The sequence below is a fragment of the Prunus mume genome, linkage group LG1 (assembly GCF_029339155.1).
Source record: "Prunus mume cultivar Tortuosa linkage group LG1, ASM2933915v1, whole genome shotgun sequence".
Classification (NCBI taxonomy): domain Eukaryota; kingdom Viridiplantae; phylum Streptophyta; class Magnoliopsida; order Rosales; family Rosaceae; genus Prunus; species Prunus mume.
Window position 1 is genome coordinate 7,604,550 of NC_142698.1, and position 26,251 is coordinate 7,630,800.

At 34.6% G+C, this 26,251-nt stretch overlaps 1 protein-coding gene and 1 pseudogene across 1 annotated transcript; one reads left to right on the top strand and one right to left on the bottom strand.

Annotated features, from left to right (window-relative positions):
• Positions 1–11,854: 11,854 nt before the first annotated feature.
• LOC103332528 (chaperone protein dnaJ 20, chloroplastic-like) lies at positions 11,855–12,505 on the bottom strand. The gene has a single exon (XM_008235271.3). It carries the CDS (start codon positions 12,478–12,480, stop codon positions 11,959–11,961), a length of 522 nt encoding a protein of 173 aa, XP_008233493.3. The 5' UTR covers positions 12,481–12,505; the 3' UTR covers positions 11,855–11,958.
• Positions 12,506–20,217: 7,712 nt separating this feature from the next.
• On the top strand, positions 20,218–20,779 carry LOC148920896 (26S proteasome non-ATPase regulatory subunit 11 homolog pseudogene; annotated as a pseudogene).
• The last annotated feature ends 5,472 nt before the right edge of the window (positions 20,780–26,251 follow it).

The following is a 26,251-nucleotide window of genomic DNA, read 5'->3' on the forward strand; positions in this document are numbered from 1 at the left end:
TTGATGGTTTTAAACAATAAAATGTATTTTGACTACCCATCCTTCATAGTAGAGGGTGCAAGCTTGAGAGGAATATATAATAGGAGAATCACAGGAAGAAGTTATTTTCAAGAAAATAATTGGATGAAACTTGGCACGCCCGAATCGGACTTATAAAAGAATCACCTTTGCTTGCCTTGACAAAGGCCTGGTTTGATATGATCAGTCAATATTGTTTTACCCATCGCATGCACTTCTTTGATAGAAAGCTACATGTATTTCTTGAACAGACAAAAGACAAAGGGTGTAGCAGGTTTAAGCAATAAATGGTGTCAAACAATAAGGACCACCTATAGAGCTAAGCTTACCTTTTTTCTCATACAAAAACTGAGTTTTGTAGCAGTTTGGTCCATCCACATGGAATCGGCAGCTCGCCACATGAATTTGAAAGTAGAGGACATTGCATGTGAGTCCAAACATTCAGGCATGTCGGCGCCACGTTCATGTCACTATCGGGCAGTAGGGAAAAGAGATCAAGGAAAGAACCCGAGCAATCTGTGAAGACGAGTACTCCCTCTGACACCCTCGGCAGGATCCTATCCCTCATGTTCCTCCTCCCGTTAGCTTTGAGGGGGTGAGAATGACTTCGATCCTCTTGAGGTTTGGAGGCCTGTATTTGCGAAACCGGACAGAAGTTTGGTCATGCTCGGCAATGGACTATGGCATAACCCGAGCGCCTTTAATGCTATTCTACGGAGTTTGACCTATCCTTATGATGCCGCCGGGTACAAGGCCAAGACGAATGAGGAGATATAGGGCTATCAATCGCCTGTCTAACTGAGATATGCCAACGTTGTCCGTTTGTGATATCTTTCATATTTTTAGTTGTTTAATGCATATTCTCCTCTTGCTTTGCAGATGGTTAGACTCCGCAACACCCAAATAGTGAAGTTCGAGGCAATGAGCGACGAGATATGCAAAAAACTACATTCCTCTAGGGAAAGCATGTCAAGGAATGTGAAGCTGAGCTTGAAGGGTAGAATGAGGAGCTTGAGAATGATCAAGACACCTCATTATCCAAAGTAGATCATCTCAAGAAGAAACTGGAAGATGCTTCATGCAACAGGGACCTTGAGTTTCAGACAAATAGCAAACAGATTAAGGTTGAGGCAGCGAGGCAGTTCGAATATAGTTGGGTGAGCAACTCCTGAGCATCAGTTCATGGTAGGTCCAGATGATTATGATGACGAGTTAGGATTTGAGCTTGCCGACTCTGAACTATTTGAAGGCATGCAACCTGATGACCGCCCTCTGACAGATTATCGGCCTATTGCCATCTGCTTTAGCAGCTTTTCCTGGGTCAGAGGCTTTTTCTTGGCCCGTTGGGACCGATACCTTTGGTGTCGATCCTAACGCTATGTCATCCATTGCCAGCACATGACCAATCCTTGGATTTACGGGTTCTACTTATGAGGGACCTACTTTGAAGGCTACTCTCGATCCCTTGATGATATCCTTGGATTTACAAGTTTCACGTCATCCTACTTAGGAATTTTTATCTTAGTTTATACTTGTTTTATTTCGGCTTTATCTTTGCCCTTTAATTCTTGTACTTAATTAATTAGCTCATGCACTTTGTATCTCGGGTATATTCCCCGAACTTGAATTTTTGAGTTACGCCTCAAAATTTCGGATTCGTTTCACCGGACTTTATAAGATATTCTTCCCGTTTGAATTTGTCCCTAGGATTTATTTTTCAAACCCGACCATGGGATAACACCTTCCCACCAAATTCAAGGTCCTTCCCACTTGAATTACCACTTTCAAATTCAAAACTAACATGGCAGTTTTTCAAACTCGGCCAATGGATAACACCTTCTCAACAAACTCAATGTCACGACCCAATTCTAGAATAAGGAATATTCCCGAATCAGGGTGTGAGTCATACCATAGTCAGAAGAATAAAATCTTACAATAGGCCACAAATAATACAAATTTACTTAATAACACAGAATTCAAGTCGCAGTACCTCGTAGTTAACTACACATTAAGATATTTATAAACGGTTGACTACTTACAAATATAATTTACACAAATCAACAACAAAAGCCTAGTAGGTTGGTTGAAACCCGCTTCCTCAAACTTCGCCTTGAATCCTATAGAATCTATTAGGGTATGAGCATTCTATTGCCCTCAAACCCCTCAAGGTCAGCTATCACAATTAATCAAAGTGTCATGCATCAAACAACATAAGATACATAAATAATGCAACTAGACCAGATAAATAAATTTGCATATGCAGTGATCCCACTAAATCATACTTTAGGGCACCAAGCTTGCATGTCTCATATCATGCATTTTACCATTGTGGTTCTGAATACCCTAAAATATAAACTAGCACCCATTCGTCCCTTACCCCATTTTTCTTTTGTTTACAAATTTCTCAACTTTCACTTTTCATTAAAGGCCCTTCTCCCATCACCTCAATATATTTAAGCCTTGCTCCTGTCACCTGAATATATTCCACATTTTTTTCCACATATATCTAAGGCCTTCTCCCACCCCTTAACTATACCTCGACTCAAACACAAATCCAAAACACAACCGTATTTATGATGCATATGTAATTCAGCTCAAACATCATTTATCTCTGCGGAATAATAATATAAATAATGACAATAACATTTCAAGTTTAATCACATAAATAATAATATTTACCCAACATCAAATAATTTCCACGAAGAAACATCAATAATAATATTCACATAACATCAAATAGTATTTCATCTAACATTAAATAATATTCACCGAGTAAACCAACAATAATATTCATATTTATAGTACTATATATATGCACCAAGATTAAAAGAAACATAGCCTAATCATTGGGAAATCAGGAAACCCTACTTCGTGTCCAGCTAGCTTAACCATGCGCAGGTTCGTCCTCGAAAGTATGCAGAGTAGAACACCAAATTAAGATAATTTACTGATTAAAATTCACTAGAAATAAGAAAACATGCTTGAGTGTCCTACTGGCGCCCGTAGACCTAAAGCCCCATAATACGCTTGACAAGTTGTTCGACTCGATCGTTACTCCCTTAACCACACGTCCAAGCAAGAATAAAACCAAGCGTCAAGGAAAAACCAATCTATTCTCCTCCTATAATAGTTCTACTCTTCAGGATGTTTAAAATCAGGTGGTTTGGCTCTAGACATATAAAGAAAATTTTAAACAAAAACTTCAGTTTTGCAAAACATTTTGGTTGGCACACGTTAACTTTGAAAATTCATTAAATATTGATTTTAAATCAAAATAATGTAAAATTTTCCAGATCACAACTGGACATAGAAAAATTAAAAATGTCAAAATTTTATGGAAATTAGGGTTAAGGAAGCATGTCAAAACAGAAACCAAAATAGACCAGGTTGCACAATGTTCTTTTTTTTCAGGTTTGTACACTTCATTTTGAAAAATCACCAAAATTTCAATTTACAACCAAACTAGATAAAACTTTCCAAATTTGAAGATGTAATGTGAAAGTAAAACATATCAAAATTTCATGAAAATCCAAGTTCAAGAAGTTTTCAAACACATATTCAAAACAGGGTATGCGGCATAATCAGAACAATTCTAACAACATAGTCTCTACTTTGAAATTTTATAAAATAAATAAATTTAAATTCAAATGGCACAAAACCAACTTTGAAATAACCCTTGAGATATCCATTTTGATGTAACAAAATCACATTGAAATAATCTAGAACTTCACATAAACACACTTTGAAAGAGATATATATCATTGAGGCATTCTAACCAACACTTGATTTACAACTAATACTCAAAGAGACAATATGAAGATGAGCTTCATACCTTCAATGAATCATTTACTTGAGATGATAGTGGCTAATTTGATCAATGGAATGACAAGTAACAAGCCATTGAGAGAAAGTACACATCTATAACAAGAAATTCAATATAATCAATGAACAAGTTTTGTTCGTACCAATTTTCAGAGAGTTATAATGGTTGCGTTTTGCTAAGCTTTGGATATGTTATAAATAGGAGAATTTTGGAGTAACTATCATGAAGAAACCATAGTGTTTTTAGCTTTCGCAATGAGTGTTTTGGACTGAAACCGAGGGAAGAAACTAGGGTCGAAGACTATAAATAAGTTGCCCTCTAAACGTTACCAAGGTGGCTATAGAAGTCCAATTAACCTAAACTTTTGATATGTTATAATAGACTGAATTTCGAACAACTTTCATGAAGGAACCAAAGTCATTTGAGTACAGGAAATCATAGAAAAATATTGAAACCAAGCATACTACTGTGAAATTAGGAAATGGTACACATAATGTGATCATACCAACTTTTCGGAGTCTGTGCTAGTTAGATTGAGTTGAAATGGGAGTATGTTATAGAATCACGTAAATGAACAACTTTTATGAAGGAAGTTTTCTCATTTGAGCTTCCGAAATTTGAGTTCTCAGCTGCTCCAAGGAAGTGAGTAATTTTGGATTTTGAAACGGAACAAAAAAAGAGTGAGGATGAAAATAAGGTGAATGAGGAAAAGAGTGATGATACAATGAATGAGGAAGAAGAGAATAAATTCATGATTGAAGAATCTTAGGCTAGGTGAGTCATCAATTTAGAAGAGAGTGATGATACAATGAATGAGGAGGAAGAGAATAAATTCATGATTGAAGAGTCTTAGGCTAGGTGATTCATCAATTTAGAAAAGAGTGATGATACAATGAAATGGGGAGGAAGAGAATAAATTCTTGATTGAAGAATCTTAGGCTAGGTGAGTCATCAATTTAGAATAGGTGACTCATCCTTTGTGAATTGAAGAATAGAGGGAAGGGGGAAAGAATGGTAGGAGAGTGGGTTGCTAGCCTCCACATTTCATATCCTTTTTTCTTTTCTTTTCTTTTTTGCCTATAAGGGTATTTTTGTGTAATTTTCACATATAGGGGTATTTTGGTCATTTTGACCCAAAATTCAGAAACGATTTCCTATGTGTTCGTTGAGTAGACTACTATCACACTACCTAAGAATCATAATGTTCTCACTTCAATTTCTTAAATGTCCTTTGAAACATTCACAAAATATTAAGGAAGAGCATTTTTATCCAACTTGTAATTACACACTTAATCCAATAGTCTCAATCCAAAATCACTTGATAAAATACCCATAATCATTCTTCACTATAATATTTCACTAAAATACAAAAGTTCACCTTTAATATTTCCGGGCATTACATCCTCACGTAGGAAATTGTTTCTGAATTTTGGGCCAAAATGACCAAAATACCCCTATGTGTGAAAATTACAAAAAACAAATACCCTTGTAGGCAAAAAAAAAGAAAAAAAAAAGAAAAGGAATCTGAAACGTGGAGGGCAGCAACCCACTCTCCTCCCATTCTTTTCCACTTCCCTTTATTCTATAATTCACAAAGGATGAGTCACCTATTCTAAATTGATGACTCACCTAGCCTAAGATTCTTCAATCATGAATTTATTCTCTTCCTTCTCATTCATTGTATCATCACTCTCTTCCTCATTCACTTTATTTTCATCCTCATTCTTCTTTTGTTCCTCTTCAAAATCCAAAATTCATCATTTCCTTGGAGCAACCGAGAACTCAAATTTCGGAAGCTCAAATGAGAAAACTTCCTTCATAAAAGTTGTTCATTTACGTGATTCCTATAAAAGCTCCAAATTCAGCTCAATCTGACTAGCCCAGACTCTGAAAAGTTGGTATGATCACAGTATGTTTACCATTTCCTATGAAAATCCAAGTTCATGAAGTTTTCAAACACGTATTCAAAATAGGGCATGCATCAAAATCAAAACAATTCCAGCAGCATAGTCTCTACTTTGAAATTTCACAAAAAAATCTATTTAAATTCAAATGGCACAAAACCAACTTTGAAATAACCCTTGAGATATCCATTTTGATGTAACAAAATCCCAGAATGAAATTGGAACAAAAGAACATCAAAATAATCTAGAACTTCACACAAGCACACTTTGAAATAGATATGTCATTGAGGCATTCTAACCAACACTTGATTTACAACTAAGACTCAAAGAAACAATATGAAGATGAGCTTCATAACTTAAAAGAATCATTTACTTGAGATGATAATGGCTAATTTGATTAATGGAATGATAAGTAACAAGCCATTTGAGAGAAAGTACACATCTATAACAAGAAATTCAATATAATCAATGAACAAGTTTTGTTCATACCAATTTTCAGAGAGTTATAATGGTTGCATTTTGCTAAGCTTTGGATATATTATAAATAGGAGAATTTGGAGTGACTATCATGAAGAAACAATAGTGTTTTGAGCTTTTGAAATGAGTGTTCTGGACTGAAATCGAGGGAAGGAACTAGGGTCGAAGACTAAACAAGTTTCACTCTAAACGTTCCCAAGCTGGCTATAGAAATCTGATCAATCTAAACTTTTGAAATGTTATAATAGACTGAATTTCGAACAAGTTTGATGAAGGAACCAAAGTCATTTTAGTACAGGAAATCATAGAAACATATTGAAACCGACCATACTACTGTGAAATCAGGAAGTGGTAGACATACTGTGATCATACCAACCTTTCTGAGTCTGTCTTAGTCAGATTGAACTGAAATTGGAGGATGTTATAGGAATCACATAAATGAACAACCTTTATTAAGGAAGTTTTCTCATTTGAGCTTCTGAAATTTGAGTTCTTGGCTGCTCCAAGGAAGTGACGAATTTTGGATTTTGAAGAGGAACAAAAGAAGAATGAGGAAGAGATTGATGATACAATGAATGAGGAGGAAAAGAATAAATTCATGATTGAAGAATCTTAGGCTAGGTGAGTCTTCAATTTAGAAGAGAGTGATGATACAATGAATGGGGAGGAAGAGAATAAATTCATGATTGAAGAATCTTGGGTTAGGTGAGTCATCAATTTAGAATAGGTGACTCATCCTATGTGAATTGAAGAATAGAGGGAAGGGGGAAAGAATGGGAGGAGTGGGCTGCTGCCCTCCATGTTTCAGATTCCCTTTTTTTTTTTTTTTCCTTTTTGCCTACAAGGATATTTTTTGTAATTTTCACACATACGGGTATTTTGGTCATTTTGGCCCAAAATTCAGAAACGATTTCCTACGTGTTCGTTGAGTCAACTACTATTGCCCTACCTAAGAATCATAATGGTCTCACTTCAATTGCTTAAATGTCCTTTGAAACATTACCAAAATGTTACGTAAGGGCATTTTTATTCAACTTGAAATTACACACCTAATCCAATAGTCTCAATCCAAAATCACTTGATAAAATACCCATAATCATTCTTCACTATACTATTATTTTTCACTTAAATATGAAAGTCCACCTTTAATTTTTTAGGGTATTACATCCTACCCTCCTTAAAAGAAAATCCGTCCTCGAATTTAAGTACTGTACTCCTCGTAAAAATTAGGTTGTCTGATTCTCATTTCATACTCCTAATTCCACAAGTATTCTTTTTCCTCTGAATCTATATATCTCCAAAATCCTCCATATGTATCATGATCTCTTTAATCTGATCACTTAACGTACAATTTATATTTTAGATATAACCTACTCTCTATCTCAAGACACAAGAATGTACACTATAATACTTGGCAAGCTCCAAATTCATTCCTAGCACCTACTAGTCTTCAAGGGCCTTATACTGTCAATGATATAGTCGTGTCCAAGTTAACCAGAAGAACTAATTATATTCACGCATATTTTTATTTTCAACATTCATTATCATCGGGAATCATTGTACATATTTCGAAGCCTATTTAATCTATAAATACCATCAACATGTTCTTATTACCTCAAGAACTGAACTTTCAAATTTGATACAAATTATCTTATAAGTGATCACCAATGTTTACAAAATGATTTGATTACCACGCCCACATTAAATTGTTTCCCTATCTCTAAAAACCATGCGTAGATCCTACGAAGTTACCTTGTAATCCCATTTCATAATCACTTAAAAAAAAATTTGTAAGCATTCCTTCTACCCCAAAAATATTAATCCTTTCATATCTATTTCAACTTAGTATTATTAATCCCAAGAATTTTCTTTTCCACATACATATTTGTTTCTGGATCATCTCCCCAAATGATGGGGATTGGGGATCGGGACACAGGTCACCAACCATGCCCCTCTTCACTTGAGTCACACAGCAAAGCGCAATAATGAAAAGGGCTATCCCCCTCGTACTCCCCGTCGAGACTCCCACGGCTTAAAGTGTCAATGCGAGCTACTCGGTTCAGATAAGGGTTCACGCATCTCTCTTTGTCAGAACTCTTACCTATTTGGGTTCGAGCTTCGATGCGAGCGACGCGTTCCGTAAGTTGCTTTAGCATCCTCCTAATTTCCTCCATGTCGTTGTAGTTGTCAACACGACCCTCCATCCAAAAACCTCCCCGATAAAGCAGATCTTGAGCCATAGCTCTGATACCAATTGATGGGGATCGGGACACAGGTCACCAACCACATACACGAGCACCGAAATCTAGGGCTAGTGCAAACTCACATATATCGTAGCAAATCCATGCCACAAATAAACTATTTTATTAATCATCAATATTCAATTTTCCTACAACTATTACAATAACCTTATTTATAGGCTTTACAAGACTTGGGTACCAAGACTGCTTGGTCCAAAAGTAAACTAATTAATTATAAAATCACACATAAATAATAAAAGATATCCTAAAACTACCTAAATAAGAAAATAACAATATATCATGAAATAACTAATTAACTTATAAATATCTATCTTGATCCACCCCTATACTCCTGCATCACCAAATCTTTAAAAAAAAAAAAAAATCAATCAATCTTTTATGAAGAATTGTAACAATACCACCCACACAAAATTAAAAACTCAAGTCACTTAATCAACCAAATTTGAAATCATATTCCTAAGTAACTAATCACCAAAACTTACAACCTTTTCTCCAATTGCATCCGAGTTATCTTAATGATTTCATTATAGGTATCCTCCAATTTATATACTTGTTACAACCATAAAATCATATGTTTACATAAATGCATCTCCAAAAGTATTAATCAGACTTCGTTTTCAAAGCCTAATTGCAGATGTACTGACATATGAACATTTTATAGAGTTGGGTGAAACTACCGATGAATCTTGGTTTCAGCTACTCTAAAACAAGCGAGAAACTTGACTTTGAAAAAGAAACATGTTGTATTATAATATTATATATATAAAAAATACATCCATTTCTAGTATTAGTATTATGAAGAAACATATTATAACATGTTTTTTAGAGGGGGAAAAACATAATTTTAGACAGCTATCATTTTCGAAGGGAATTTTGCATAAATACCACCTGTGCACAATACTACTTGGAATTATTTTTTAGTAATATGAATCCCATACTTTGCTTTGTGTTGCAATGTACCACATGACCGTCAAATATTCGGTTAAGTGATGAGATGGCCAAAGCGGACTCCACATTTGCTCCATGTAGGCCTGATCATGCCACATAGTAAAGACTTGTAGGATTGGCATTTTCAACCAAAAACCCCCAAACCAAACTGATCGATTCATTGTTTTCATAGACTTAAATTTCCATATTTCGGCGATAATATCGTTTTTTTTGGGTCCCAATATTTTCGCAACATTCCATTTATATTTCGTCAATTTATCGATAATATCCTCGATATTATCGCCGAAATATCGAGACCGATATTTTCGTTCAAATTCAATATGAAATGGTCAATATATCACGATATTATTGATAATATCGCGATATGAAACCGAAAAAGACAAAAAAATGTTGAAAAGCCTCACCTTGCGCGCAGAGGGATTCGAACCCCCTCCCTTTCTCATCAAAGCCAGCTTCTTCTCCAACTCAGTTGCGGCTGAGTTTGTGTATATACCATCAACTTGTAATATTTATAAGGTCTTTAAAAATTGTCTGCAAGCTAATATTATCTAAGATAAATTTCCATATTAAAAAAATTCTCTAAGAATAAATTTAAGCATATATTTAATGTTATTTATTATTTTATAATGGAGTAGTATTTTGTTGTTATTATATATTATGGAGTTTTATTATTATTCACTTTGAGTTTTAATATTGTTCATTATATGTGATACTAAGTTTGAATTTTAATAGGAATTCTTTCTATGTGGTACTAAGTTACTCATACATTTTATCTTTGTTTTTTTGGTTAAGCTCATATATTTTATCATATGTATCAAGTGTAATATATTGAAGTACATTATTATAACTAAAAAATTATGGTGTGTTTAATTTTCTTTCATTAATTACTACATATTTTCTAAAGTCAACAGTGTTTGTCAGGTCGCTACATAATCAACTTAAATCACTCAAACCCACCATGCCATGCATTTCCTTCCAATTTTTTGTGATAAAATAATAGACAATTGACTAAGTAAACATCCTCTAAAGTTTCAATAAAAATTTCCAAGTTTTTCTCATAATTTCCGTGATTTTTATTCAATTTTTATCGATATGCATATTTTCTCAATATTTCCATTGATATATCCGTGTTTTTGGACCACCGATATTTCCGAAACTCTCGATATTTTAGACCTTGATTGTTTTTGCTCACATTTTCAATTTCAGTTGACAAACTAAACCAAATCGATGAAGAACGATTTGACTCTCGGCTTGATTTTTTCAAATCGTCAGTTCGACCGAACTGAACCGACAATAACATAATAGATTAAATATGTTAGAAGTTCGAGTTAGGAGGTTTTAAACCCTTGACCACCACTACACCAATATGCTTCATTGTTGAAATTGCATGTTGCTAATAGATTTAAGAGTGTCATTCAGAGAAAATTTTAAAAAATATTTAATTGTTAAGAAACCCTAACACTATTATAGCCCCTAAGCCGCCTCTTCTTCCTTATCTCTCATTTCTGTGTTCTCTCTCTGTCTCTGTCTCTCTTCTTTTCTTATGTCTCTCGGGTTTTGCCCTCGTCAAACCATGTTGACCAAAACCGTCGGTTCAATCGATAGTCAACAAGCAGATGATATCAATGTCGGTGGAGGTCTCGCTTGTAGCATTCTGACCAACGTTAGTTCAGTTGCCCGTTTGTGTAAGTAAACCAAACCCACCCTTATTAAAAGAGCGATAATTTTTTATTTCAAAATGTTGAACATCAAAATTAAAATTAAGAATAAAAAGGAAAAATTAAGGGAGACTCCCTCCCCAAGCAGCCGCTCGCCCTCCACATCCCATCGTCTCTTTTGATTATTTTATTTCTTCTAAATTAATTTTTTTATGTTTTCAAGTCCAGATAATGCCTTTGAGTGTTCTTAGTTTCTTGGTTTTGTGGATCTGAAGAGAGAAAGAAGGGGTGGCGTTGAGGGTAAATAAGAGCAATGTAGCAAAAACAGCCTTTTACATATGTAACTTATGCTTTTTGGGCTTTATGCCAAAATATTTTTGCCCTTTTTTCCTTTACTTTCCATATATTTCTAGTGAGCCTCTTTTACATAAATTAACAAACTAAACATCTACGCTTGAAACTTTTTATTTTAACTTGTGTTCAAAATAAGGTAAATATTCAACATAAAAGGTCTTAATTTTTATTTTTACCTAGGACCTCCGAAATCAATGAACCAACTTTGGCATTAATGTTCGGTTTTTCATGTGAATGCCTGATGTCGGTCAACGAGCAGTGTAATTTTTGTCATTCCCAGTCGATGGTTACATGTATTTTCGCATATATTTGGGCCAAGGATGATGTACTGATTTCTTCAGAAATTAAATTATTTTCTCATAAATGAAAAAAAAAAAAATGAGACAAAAGACTTTAGTGCATATGGTGTTATTCAGATTAAAAGAATAGATAAAACTCTAGTGTCCATAGATAATTACAAACAGACAATATAAAAAGATTCAAAGAATTACATACAAATAATATAAAACAAAATTCTACATTGACCGATAGTTTTTCCTTTCCCTTCTGGTTTGAGACCTCTTATGCAATCCACGAAGTTGTTCTTCCCACACCTCCCTTCGAAACATGGATCCCTTTACCTCCATACAAAATCCCTCGACGCCTAACCCTACTGATGAACCAGCCAAACCCAACTGGTAATCATACATTTCACGTGAAATCGGGTCAGAAAGTGTTTCATAAGCCTTTTGAAGCTCAATGAATTTTCTTGTAGACTCCTCTTTTGCTAAGGGAGGGCAAACATCAGGGTGGAATTTGCGAGCCATGCTTCTATAGGCTTTCTTTATGTCATGCAAGCCTATGTTGTTCTCAGAACCAAGAGAAAGTACCTCATAAAAGTTGGGCTTCTTTTTGTGCATTGCTAATCCATCAGCTCTGCAGGAAATGGTTTGAAGTGTAAAACTACGAGCTCTTTGTTTTGAACTTGCTTTCTGCAGCATTGGAGCCATCGTTGCTACCTTAGGGTTGATGCTTTGCAATGGCAAAGACATTTCCATGTTTCTGTTTCTGTTTGAGAGAGAGAGAGAGAGAGAGAGTGAATTAATGAAGAGTTGACAGCTTAGGTAGGAATATATTTATAGTGCAATAGCTGCCTCCTCTACATTTTTAAGTGTAGACACGAAACGGGGTTAGATTTTTTTTTTTTCCCTTGTTGGCAGCAAGTTTATGCCATTGTCTTTGTGTGGTGTTTCCTCGTATTGTAGCTTGCTGTAGTAATTGACCATATCCTATCGATAATGCTTATAATATGTTTGTCTGTCCTCATAAATTATTCAATTCAATGGACCGTCGCCTTAATTAGTGTACAGATTAACATTAAGGGGTCAGAATCGAGCATGCTTATCGTGTTTGTGTTTGTGTCGTATCATTTGGGACTAATGTACATCTTTAGTTGGTTGAACACTAATTAACTTTAACCCTATTGTTGATTGTGTTATTCATGAGCTGATCGTATCAAGTAATCACCAAAATGAACTGTTAACTTCAAGTTAATTAAGTTCAAGTTGTGTTGTCGTATTGGGTTAAAAGTCTTCATCATGTATTAAAATTAGAATAAAAATAATAAACGTGTTTTTTCTAGAAGAAAATTGACATTTTCCACGGGAACTAATTGCTTCATACATACAAGACAACGCTAAAACCAAATTTACCAAAGATTTATATTTGAAAACAAGTGGCGAAGACCATCGATGTTCGGTTACAATTTTTTTTATTTCTTTTGGTCCAATCCTTCTGATTGTTTATAGCTGTGTCCACTCCTCCTTCTTTTCTCTGCTTCTCTTGTTTGCTTGCCAAGCAAGCAATATAAAACTTCCAATGGGGAGAGAAAATATATGATCAATTAAACCTAAATTAATCTCATCATTAACAACGCCCTTCATATTCAAATTAATTAGCCATTGAATTTTTTATAGGATTCATTTTTCGTACAGATATTGTTGCACTGTTTCTGCCGGCCTACCATATTTCTCAATATTTAATTTTTCTTAGTGTCTTTTGATTATAAAAATAAATTAAAAAACAGTAATTTGCCATGAATATTCGTACGGAAATAAATCTTCTGCCAGAAAACAGAAATTGATCAACTTTAATTAAGTATTATTAATTATAAGCCGTTCAACATTTGAATTCCTTTTTTACTATATTCTTAGCCGCCGGGAATGGATTCAATGGACCACAACTAAAATGAATTAGATTTCGTTGTAATTATTTAACATAATTCCTTGTTTTTTGGTAACAATTTTTAATTAATTAGGAATCCATTTTAATTTATGCAATGCATATTATGGACCTCTCTATCTGTCCTGTACTCAGAAAGTCTCTATCTATTCCACCACAACCCAAAACACAGATATATCAAATCTTTTTTGTTCATAATAAGCTGCCCATTAAAACAGCGAAGTTTTGTTTTCTAGGCATAAAATCATAAAACTGTTCCACAAGAAAGTCCAATCATCACATGGTGGTGGTGGTGGTGGTGGTGGTTGTGGTATATAAGATTATCAACAAAAGGTATTTGTTTAATGTTTCGGTAGATTTTTTTTTTTGTTTTAATTTTATATGAGCAGTATTGAGAGAGAGAAGAATCGAACCTAGAACCTCAGGTCACTACAAAAAAAAAGTGGCAACAGTTACCATTTTGTCACCAATTTTAGTGACTGTTGTGGGGATTACTAAAACATTTTGTAACCCCCACAACAGTCACCAAAATTGGTGACAAAATGGTAAATGCTGCCATTTTTTTTTTTAGTGGGTGTAAAGGTGTTTCTTTCTTTTCACATGCTTAATCACTTGAACTACAAACCCTTTACAACTAATATGTTGACTTAAACGGTTTATATTTCAATATTCAAATGTATATTGCCAGGCACCCATGAAGAGCAAAATTGTTAATAGGCCGGCTTCCCTTGGCGTCCAATTGCCAATAAATTACGGTGTGAATACGTTGAAGCAGGACTATTCTCAGTAGAGCAATAGAAAATCTGTTGAACGCTCTAGCTGTCATCTCCTTTTCAAGCATGAAAGAGAAGTGGCTCTGTTACCAACAAATTTTTAATAAGCTTCCAGGGATACAAACATATAATTTGGGGCGGCAATTACCTATTTTTCTCTAGCTACACATATTCCATAAGAATTGTAGTCTTGAAGAGTTCCAGATTCCATATTAATTATATTATGGGTTTTTTTTTAAAGACTATTTTTTAAAAAGATCTATGGGTTTGATTTCTAAGTTTGATTAATTTATTTATTTATTTTATAGTTGGGTAAGTAAAAGAAAGAGAGGAGGTAAGGGAGAAAAGGATGGAGAGAGTTTTATGGTTTTTTTATTGGGAGTTTCACTAAAACACCCAAAATGGAGGTTGAAATTATAAAAAAACCCAAGCACTATTTAAACATATAAACACACCCAAAACCCATCATTACACACACTCAGAACCCATTTATAAACACACCCAAAAAGTTGACTTTGAGGTTGATTTTGTGTGTGTTTCTATGTTTAAATAGTGCTTGAGTTTTTTTATAAATACATGTCTAGGATTTGGTTTATTTACAAATTTTTATTTTTTATTTTATTTTTTAAAGATTTATAATTTTTCATAATTTATTTTATTATTTTTATATAATTTGTGAGGCCTATCTACTGTCACGTCATCAATTAACAAATTTGTGAACAGAAAGACTAACAGTAGGTATGAAAGTGGTATGAAAATACACTGTGTATGTGACCATGATGAAGGAAAAAACGTGATTTATCGAACTTTAAAAGTCAATAAACTTTACCCTAGTGATAAGAGCTTCCATTGAGAGACACCCCTTGTAGGCCCCACTCCGGTTTGTATTTCACTAATCTAAACCGTCTATTTTATAGATACTCAGTCAAAGATCATCTTTATAAAAAATTACTTGAATTCGATATCATTTGACCACTCATTTGAGTTATTGAAATTTTAGTACTTTCATGAATCACCGTGTTCATTGATTTCATAATACGTAATTGGATGTCGAAACAGTTTCCGATTTGTCCAATTTTTTGTAAGGATGATCTATGAATGAAGACCTAAAAAATAGATGGTTTGGATCATTGGGGAAAAAATTGTAGGGTACCTTAAAGGGCGTCTCTCAAATAAAATTATTTGGGGGATCCCCCAATAGAAGGGGATTGTATATATATATATATATATATATATTGCCTCCTTTACTTATTTATTTGTTAATTTCCTTGGATTAAATTGGTTGTTGTAATTGGTTTTGTGAGATTTGTGAAGGAATTGTGAAATATGAGAAATTGAGGTAAAAATGGGCTAGAAGATGAAGATTGGAGATTAATTAAAAAGAAGCCAAATCATTCCTTTTGTTGCAAGGAGTGTTGTCAAATTTCCAAGTTCAAGATGGTTCAAGTCTAACCAAGTTAAACAAGGAGAAATAAAGAAGACCCTATGCTAGAAGGAATCCTATTTTTATAACAATTGTAATTATACCTTAGATAGGTGGGATTTCTAGAAGTATTATAAATAGGGAGTTTCGGCCATTGATCAAAGGATCCTCAACCCTCCACCATCAAATTCCACACATTCATACTCATAGTCGAAACACTCAAAGGAGAATACAAAGAGAGCTTTCACAATCTTGGCGTTCTACTTGGGGAATTCAGTGCCTTCCATGTCTTCATCAACCATCATATTTCTCAATAAGTTTTTCATGAACTAATTTCTTTTACTAGGGCTACGATGTAGCCTGGCTATACTCAAATTCTTTGATATTGTTAATTTTTATTTATCTATACATGTTGAGTGCTTGTTACCGTTCTTAATGCTTTCAATTAATTGACCACTAATTGCATGATTGGAAGAACTGGGTTGAGACCGGAAAGAGATGCCTAATAAATAGCTTCTTGTAACAAGTACCATAAATTACATAGCCGACTCGGGAGGTTAGGTTATGGTTTGTGTAGTCTTTAATGTTCTCCACAAATCTTAATGGGTTCTTTGCTATGTAAATCCATAACTTGGAATGGAATGGGTTGATGGTAAGGTATACAACTAATATAACTTGGAAGATAGTATTGGTGACGTAAGGGAAAATGATTATCAACATGTTAGATAATTAAGATTGACAAACTAAAAGGATTTGGGTGGGATTAGCTAGAAGGGGGAGGTTGCTGCATAATACAGAAAGGAGGGGGAGATCAAGGGAGAGGCAACCATGAGGCTGCACACACCAAAAAAACAAAAAAAAAAAGGCTGCAAAGGAAAAAGATGAGGGCAGAGAAGAGAGAGAACAGCTTGAGGCTGAAGGGAAAAAAAAAGGTGCAATTCGAAAATGAAGAGACCAAAGACAACCAATGAGCCATCTACTGTCCTCTTTTGAGAAATATTTCCTCCATGCTTTTTGAACAATTCTCTTGATCCTCACATGCCTCCATCAAATGGGTCGTCATCCTTCAATCAAATGGGATCAAACCCGCAAAACAAATTCTATGGATGATGAATTCATTTTTTCTATGTTAGGCATAGCATGCCACAAGTATATGGGTGAGAAACCCAGAAATTATTTGGATGTAAAATCCATGGGTGAGAAACCCCGAAATTATTTGGATGCAAAATTCATGGGTGAGTTACCCGAAATTTTTTGGATGCAAAGTCTATCATTAGGTATTAAACTCTGAAATCAAAGCATCGGGTTTTGCACCCCAGAAACGAAGCTTGGGTTTTGCACCCTGAAAACAAATATGGGTTTGCACCTTGAAAACAAATTTGGGTATTGCACCCTAAAAATAAAGTCTAGGTGTTTCAATCTCAATCAGGCTTGGGTTTTGAACCCTGAAAAATATTGGATACAAAATCCATAATGGCTGTGCAACCCTTGAATCAAATTTATTGGATGATAAATCCATGTGGGGTGACAATCCTTCGAATCAAATTTATTGGATGATAAATTCATGTTGAGTGGCAACCCTCAAATCAAATTTCTTGGATAACAAATCCATTTTGGTGAAAACCCCATAAATCAAATATTGGGTATTTAACCCACGAGAATGAAGCTCACTCAAGACTCAACAAGAAAGTCTTTGGCTATTCAACTCACAAGAAATGGATGGGGTGTTCGACCCACTGTTTGACGATCCTAGCAAAAAAAGGAAAAGGAAGCCTGTAAACAAAAAAATGCAAGTAGAAGAAAAGTTGCGGTCGTGGGCTCTATGGTGTTGTGCCTTTGCGCCATTCCCAAATATGACACTCTCAAAATTGCTTTATGCAAACAACAATGAGAAGAGTCAATAAGATTTAAAAACAAAAGGAAGGCCATATGATTTATTGGCTATGAAAGTCTGTTTGTTTGACTTAGCAAACAAAGAAAATGGTTTGCTGCAAGATTTGTTTCGTCAAATTTTCACTCCAGCAAGTCATATGCAAGAAAGAAGGAGAAGTAAGGAAGAATTGGCAAATCTAACAAAGGCTAACAAGCCCAAAACTGTTAGCTACAACCATCTAAATATGCAAAGTTTGAGTCAAAACCAATGCAAACTAAACCAAAAGAAGTGCATGTCCCTCTTAGAGAATCCAAATAATGTGAGAAAGCTTCAAAGTAGAGCAAAGCAGTTCATCGACAAATGCTCAAAAGCATGATGGTTTGAGATGCTCCATTCCTTGTAAAACATATTTTTCTGTACAGAATAATAAAAAAAAAGTATTTGGCTGCACACGAAATAAAAGACACTACTACAAAAAGTGACAAAGACGACCAGAAAAAAATGACGGTTTAAGGGAAAACCGTCATTGTTTTTTAAAAGACGACGGTTCTATAAAACCGCCGTGTAAGAACAACTTAAACACCTGAAAAATGGAGATTCCAATGGTTGTTTATAACAAACGATACACCTAATTAAAAAAGCGACGTCTTATTGAAAAAGGATTTCCGCAAAGTAAAATCTAAGCCAACAAAGAACGGCAGAAGGTATGAATAGACCGACGTAGAAAGTAAACACGATGTAAAAAAAAAGCCACCGTTTTTACTTAGAAATTAGCACGACCAAGTTTTCAAAAAAGGCGCCGTATAATTACAAATAAATCCACGTCGATATAATACAAAATACCACTGTATTAAATTAATGTGCAACGACGACAAAGATAAATTTATCGACGTCTTTCTTGTATAGTTCTACGACGGTATTTTTAACTCTCACCAAGTTGGGGTTTTTCATTTAACGACGTATTATAAAATTTACCATCGTATTTATGAACTTTATATGTCTACCCTGATATCTAAACCATCGTCTTAATAATATTATTTTTTACTATTTATTTATTATATTTTTTTATCCTACGACGGTGGACCAGCTAACCACGACGGTTTATATAGAAAACCGCCGACAGAATCATATTTTTCTAAGATCCCAAAAGATATGTCATGAACTTAAAATTATCGTCGTATTTATTCACTTTACATGGCTTACCTTATATTTAAACCGTCGTCTTAATAGGAATTTTTTTTAACAATTTATTTCTTGGATTTTGTTATCCTACGTCGGTAGATCAACTTAATGACAAGAATTGAAATAACCACGATGGTTTATATAGAAAACCGCTGACATAATCAGATTTTTCTAAGATCCCAAAGGTTACGAAATCTTACCATATGGAACTCTGTTCCTCATCATAATCGAACCACAGAAAGACAATATTTTAGAGGTTAATGATGTATGTGTATTTGTGTCTTTGAGATACACAAACGCACATACACATTAACATCCAAAAAATTGCCTCTGAAATTTGACGACGGCAGCCTCAAATTTGCTATCAGAGAGACAATTTTTTGGAAGTTGATGGTGTGTGTGCGTTTGTGTATCTACACTGATGTATGTGTATTTGTGTATTTGTGTCTTTGAGATACACAAACGCACATACACATTAACATCCAAAAAATGGCCTCTGAAATTTGACGACGGCAGCCTCAGATTTGCAATCAGAGAGACAATTTTTTGGAAGTTGATGATGTGTGTGCATTTGTGTATCTACACAAATGCACACACACATCAACATCCAAATAATTGCCTCCTAAAATTTCACGACGGCAGCCACATATTTGCATTTAGAGAGACAATTTTTTGAAACGTTGGTGATGTGTGTATGTTTGTGAATCAGATACACAAACATACACACACACCAAGATCCAAACAATTGCCTCCTAAGAGGTGAGACAGAGAAAAGGGCAAGAAGAAGTTGAAACCCAAATTGAAAACTAAAACTGAAAGAACTCATGAAAAAAAACTCTATTTATAATTAAAAAATCTAATTCATGTCGGTTATATTACACTTAACGACGTTTAACAAAAAGAATCTACATCGGTCCGTACCAACCCTTTAGATGTATAAAATACTTCCCACATCGGTTATGGTATTTCCACGATGTAGTACAGACATATTAGGGCGGTTTATTAGACACAACATGGCGCGAAACAAATATATTGCATCGTCTTAGTCTCAGAGCAAAAAACCAACGAGAGAATCAATTAAGTAACTAACGTAGAAATGAAAGACGTCGGTAATTATAAACCTAACCGATCTTACTTTAATATACTACGACGACATTTGTAGAACCAAAAAAGACGATGGTAGAACAAAAAACCGTCGTTGTTTTTATATTAGTATTTAGATGCTGAGGCAATTTTATTATTTGATTTTAATAGTTTGGTCTGTTCTCTTTCTGCAGGACTTGGATGGTTCAAAGCATTGACAATGTCTTCATCATATCTCCGAGCAACTATTGATTCGATTGCTCAGGCTTTAGAGGCCAAAGCCCCATCTAAAGCCATTTCTATTCTTTATCGCATTCTTGAAAACCCATCTCCTTCTTCTGAAGCTCTACGGATAAAGGAACAGGCTATCACAAATTTGACGGATCTTCTTAGACAAGAAAATCGAGCAGAAGATCTTCGTAACCTTCTCACCGAGTTGAGGCCTTTCTTTAACTTGATTCCCAAGGCGAAAACTGCAAAAATTGTATGGAGTATTATTGATGCAGTAGCTAAAGTACCAGGCACATTTGATCTTCATATTTCCCTTTGCAAAGAAATGGTGCAGTGGACCCATGCTGAGAAGCGAACTTTTCCTTCGACAGCGAGTGAAGGCCAGGCTTGTATCTCTTTTGATGGAAAGCAAGAAGTATTCAGAAGCACTAAGTCTCCTATCAGGCTTGATCAAGGAAGTGAGAAGGCTAGATGACAAGCTTCTTCTTGTGGACATAGATTTGTTGGAGAGTAAGCTCCATTTCTCTTTGAGAAAGACAATGTGTCTTTGAGATACACCAAAACGCATACATCATTAACATCCAAATTATTGTCTTGTGAGAGAGAGTGATGATGCATGTGTGTCTATGAGAGAGGAAGACGAGCCTCCAGAAGAACTTGGAACCCTAAATGAAAACTGAAACTAAAAGAAAGCGTCAAATTTATACAATAAATCTTTAAAACCCATGGCGGTCCTTACACACAAACCACCGTTTAATTGTAAACATCCACGTCGGTTATTCTTTAATGGAATCCACGTCGTATATTATAACATAATCCACGTCGGTATGTTACAAAAACACGACGTGTTAAATCTATGTACCATGACGTGAGAGATTAATTTATCGACTTATTATTTTGGAGTGTACTACGACGGTACTTACAATACTACTGTCGTATTTATTTACCACGTCCTAAGTTCAAATTACCGTCGCAGTTTTTCTATTTATACGTCTGCCTTTTCTGTAAACCGATGTCTTATTTTTATTGCTTTTTAAAATTAATTAATTTTTCTTTTATTTTGGTAATATCTTTCTTAATATCTATCACGGCACTATATTAAAAAACCGACATTGAAGAAAATATCATCATGGAATTATATATAAACACGGCATTTTATGAAAACTAAGGGTCGTTAAAACAGTTTACTAGGGCGGTGGAAACATATACCGACGTTTAATATATAATACTAGGGCGCTTTCTATTAATCGCGTCGTTTTATGAAACAGTTTGTGAATATATTCAACTTTTCGTCTACCTGACTTACACTTGCATTGTTTCCAAACCCGAGAAAAAATTTCAATCTCCGAGAGAAAACTTTCCTTCTTTTTCCTTCTCAGAGCATGTGTATCTCATCGTCTTCCTCTCGTCTTCGTCATCATCTCTGAACTTAAACACGAAACTTCGAGAGAAAGCTTTCATTGCACGCAAAAGGTAAACATTTCTCACTATTTTTGTTGTTGTTTTGCATGCTCATACGATTTTTGTTTTGAAAATCTTTTTCCCTTTTTTCCAAGTTTGATAAAATATACAGACAAAGAGGGAAAGTTTCCAACTTTGAACACAACTCTGTTTATTCTACTTCAACTAAATAAGACGACGGTAGCTTCTTATTTACGTGGTTAGATTTATAGACCACGACGGTTCGTCAGTCGTCCTAGCGTCGTTTGAAAGTTGTTCTAAGTTGTTTTTAAAACGACCGTAGTTTTTTTATTTGATTGTCTAAGATATATTCATTGAAAGTTTGATTTCTCTGAACCAAGGTTTTTGTTTTTCTTAATTTGATAAAATACAAAGACAAAGAAAGAAGGGTTTCGAACAACTTCACTATTTTTGTTTTCCATCTTATATAGACGACGGTATCTTATTATTCATGTCGTGTGAATTTTCATACCACGTGAATTTTCATACCACGACGTTAAAGTAATATTAATGTCGTTTGAATTTCAATATCACGACGGAATATAAATATCGTCATAATAAAGTCTTATTACGTCTTCTGTTATATTGTTACGTCGTGTGAATAGAAGTACTATGTCCAGAATTTGTAAAAAACGTCGTTGTTTGAAATGAAAATCTAAAACATTTTCACCTGAATGTCTGAATCTGGAATCACTTCTCTATTTTTTGTAATTATATTATAAGACGTCGGTGGTTTAATATTAACGTCGTTTTAATGTATTAACCACGTCGTTGTTTAAGTACTATCGTTTTAAAGATATATTACATCTGATGTTATGTTATTGCGTAGTGTGAAATGTTATCATACGTCGTGTTTATAAATAACCGTCGTTTGTTTTCTTAATTTTTTTCCTGAAATAATTTCACTTGCAGGTTTGATTTGTCTGTAACCATGGTTTCTCAAGACCAAAGTAAGGACTTTGGCTCGAAAAAAAATGGAGGTAAGGAGCTTAGATTGGTAAATCCTCAAGACAAGTCCTTGAAGAAGATGAAGTTTGTTTCATCTGCTGAGACTGAACCAGGCAGCACGACAACATATTCTGAGGAGCCAAAGTCAGGTCGAGGTACAAGCACAATAGCTCGTGTTGTGAAGAGAAAATATCAGAAAATCATGTCAGTTGTTAAATACAATAAAAGGGGGAAAGCATGTGGCCCTGCACATACTGAGATGCAGTCCTACATTGGTGTGTTGGCACGCTCCAGAGTCCCACTTGTGCACAAGAAATGGGCTAAAATCCCTAATGATATAAAAGAGCAGATTTGGGAAGCCATTGACATGGCTTTTGTGGTAGGTCAGGGGGGCAAGAAACTGGTGTTATCTTCTGCTGCCAATAAATGGAAAGATTTCAAGTCTACACTAACGAGGCATTATATCCTTCCATTCATCAAGGAGAAGGAGAAATTAAGCCAACCCCCTAAACTATATAAATTCATAGAGAAAGCAGAATGGGATGCCTTTGTAGCTTCAAGGTTATCTGAACAATTTGTGTCTATGTATTTTGAACAATCACAGAGGAGGGAGAAACTTGAGTACAATCATCGATTGTCTCGAAAAGGATATGCTAGTTTGGAGGATCAATTGGAGGAAACCATGCTCGGGGTAGAAATTGATTGATCTACCTTATGGAAGAAAGCTAGACAAGACAAACATGGTAACATCCCGGATCCAAAGGTGGCAGATAATTTTTATTAAACTGTGTATTGCCGTGATAATTCTTATTACGTCTTCTAATATATTTTTGCATCGTGTGAATAATATTAGTACGTCGAAATTTTTTAAAAAACGTCATTACAGGTCTGAATCTGAAATAAGACGTCGGTGGTTTATTTAAACCGTCATTAGTTAAGTACCGTTGTGATAAATTTATGTGACGTCGATTGCTATGTTATTGCGTCGTGTGAAATTATATAATACATCACTTTTTTAATAAATAACCGTCGTGTGTTTTCTTGTGCTGACTTTTTTATATATCTTTGTTTTAGGATGAATTGCAAAAACAAGTCTCTGAAGGTAGTCTTACTGTATCTAGCAGTAATGATGTGTTGACAATGGCTTTGGGTCCCGATCATCCAGGGAGAGTTAGAGGGGTAGGTGCTGAGATTTTTCCTAGGCAATACTTCAATTTACCTAGACAACAGAGGGTAAAGTTTGCCGATCAATTAAAGGAAAGTGTAAGACTTGTCCTTCAAGAAGAGACTTTAAAGATGGAGGCTAGAACCAAGCAATTGGTAGAGGTTGAGAGGGAAAATATTCTGAGTCAGCTTTCCCAACTCATCCCCAATTTTGATCCAAGCATGCTTAAACCGAAAACTAGCCCCTGTCAAAACCAAGGTCAAGGGCAAAGTCCCAAAAATCCAATGTCTGACAAAGAAAGTTGCTCTGGAGCTTTTGATAGGAGATCCTTACATTTAGAGGATGATACTGCCAAGAATGGGGAAAAGCAGGATGAAATGGTAACATCTCTGAACTTTGAATTCTCTGTTTTTTAAAAAAGTTATTAGACGTCGTTATTTTTAATAAAACAGTCGTGTGAAATACATACCACGACGATTTTATTAATAAACCGTCGTTTTGGTTTAAATACCACGTCGTATTTAGTTTACTTGTTTTACACGCCAATAGACGTCGTTATTTTTGAAAACTTTTATGGTGATTTAGACGACGGTTTTAGTCCTTACCGACGTAATAGATAAATCCCATGACGTTTATTATTTACCATCGTTTAATGATTTTAAGACGTCCGTAATTCTTACATACCGCCTTATGTTATGCCTTACCACGACGTTTTAATTTAATTTTTTTACTTTTTGTACAATTTGTCTTATATATATATACATATATATATTTCGTTCTTTCTTAAAACAAAAATCTAGGGATTTAGAAAAGTAAGATGAAGAAAAGAAAGATGAAAAGCAAGATGAAAAGGTAAATTCTCATAACTTTGCCTTTTTTATTTGTTTTTCAAATTTCAGACGTCGATATTTTCTTTAAACCGTCGTTTGTTTTAAATTTCCACAGCAGTTTTGTTTTTAATTGAATATTTAAATTGTTGTACAAGCTTTCTTATATATCTCTCTTTATTTATTAAAACAGAAATCCAGTGGTGGAAAAAAGGAAATTGTGGTAAATTCATTATTTATGAATTTTGCATTTTAATTAGACATTGGAATTTGTTTTCTATGACGTAATAAATTATTCACCACGACAGTGTTTTGTTACCGTCGTTTAAATTATTTATTAGACGACGTTGTTTTCTTTAAACCGTCGTGTTTATTGAATTACGATGTCATTTTATTTTGCTTTATTTCTTTAAACAGAATATTGAAGTAGTTGATTATTCAAAGCTGGAGGTGCCATCTTCTTTACAATCCCTTTGTCGTTATGTGGAAACGACACTAAAGCCTCAAGAGAAGATTATGACCTTTACAATTGAGAAGGAGTTGTTTGGTGAAGATCGTAATACCTTCATCTTGCATGAAGATATTACACAGTTTGCAGGCATGGAAGAAATTGGGGCTACTGTGGTTGCAGTATATATGAGGTTTGTCCTTATCAAATATTTATTTCACACTCTCCTTTCTGTTGAAAAAAAAGAGTCATGTGATCATTTCATATATATATATATATATATATATTTAGGTGCCTATTTGATAATTTGAAAGCTGCAAATATGTTGAACATGGTTGGCTTTATCGACCCGCTCAAGTTAGTGTCAACGCTGGGTCATTAACTGAGAGATCACGTTTGGTAGCCAATCGACTTCAAAAGACAGATGGTGAACAAATTTTCATGATGCCTTACAATCCAGGATTAGTCTCCTTAACAAGATTTTGTTTGTGTGATGCACCGCGTATAAAACTGTTTAACCTTTATATTAATTTTGTGCAACCGTCATTGGGTCTTGTTCATTGTGAGAGCAAAGAAGGAAACTGTCTATTTTCTGGATCCTCTGCCCGAAAATCGAGTGGTTGATGAGGAGGCCAAAAACATATTGAACAATGCTATCAAAATGTATAATTCACACATAGGCAAACAAGGCCTTAAAGCAACCATATGGAAAACTCTACCAGGCACACCAAAGCAACCAAGCAGTGTAGAATGCGGCTATTATGTCATGCGCTTCATGAGAGACATCATCATGGACACTTCCCTGGAGTTTGAGATTTATTTTATGTGGTTTTTTGTATTATCAACGACAGTCCTTTAAAATTACCGTCGTTGCATCGATATACTACGTCGGTTATGAAAAATAGAGTCGTCTGTGATTGAATTTTTGTTTATTTATAAAGCTTAATAATCATTGTTTATGGATTGCAGTTTGCGAAGAGAAAAGATCAAGCGCCATACCCCTAAGCAGCCATTGATGAAGTCAGGAAAGAATGGGCAGAGTTTGTTTGCCTTCATATGGAGTAGAGGATTTTTAGAAAACTTGACATTTTTATATAATGTACACATTTTGTTAGAATTAGTGAAGTTTTTGTACAAATTTTGTTAGAATTAGACAAGTTTTTGTACAAATTTT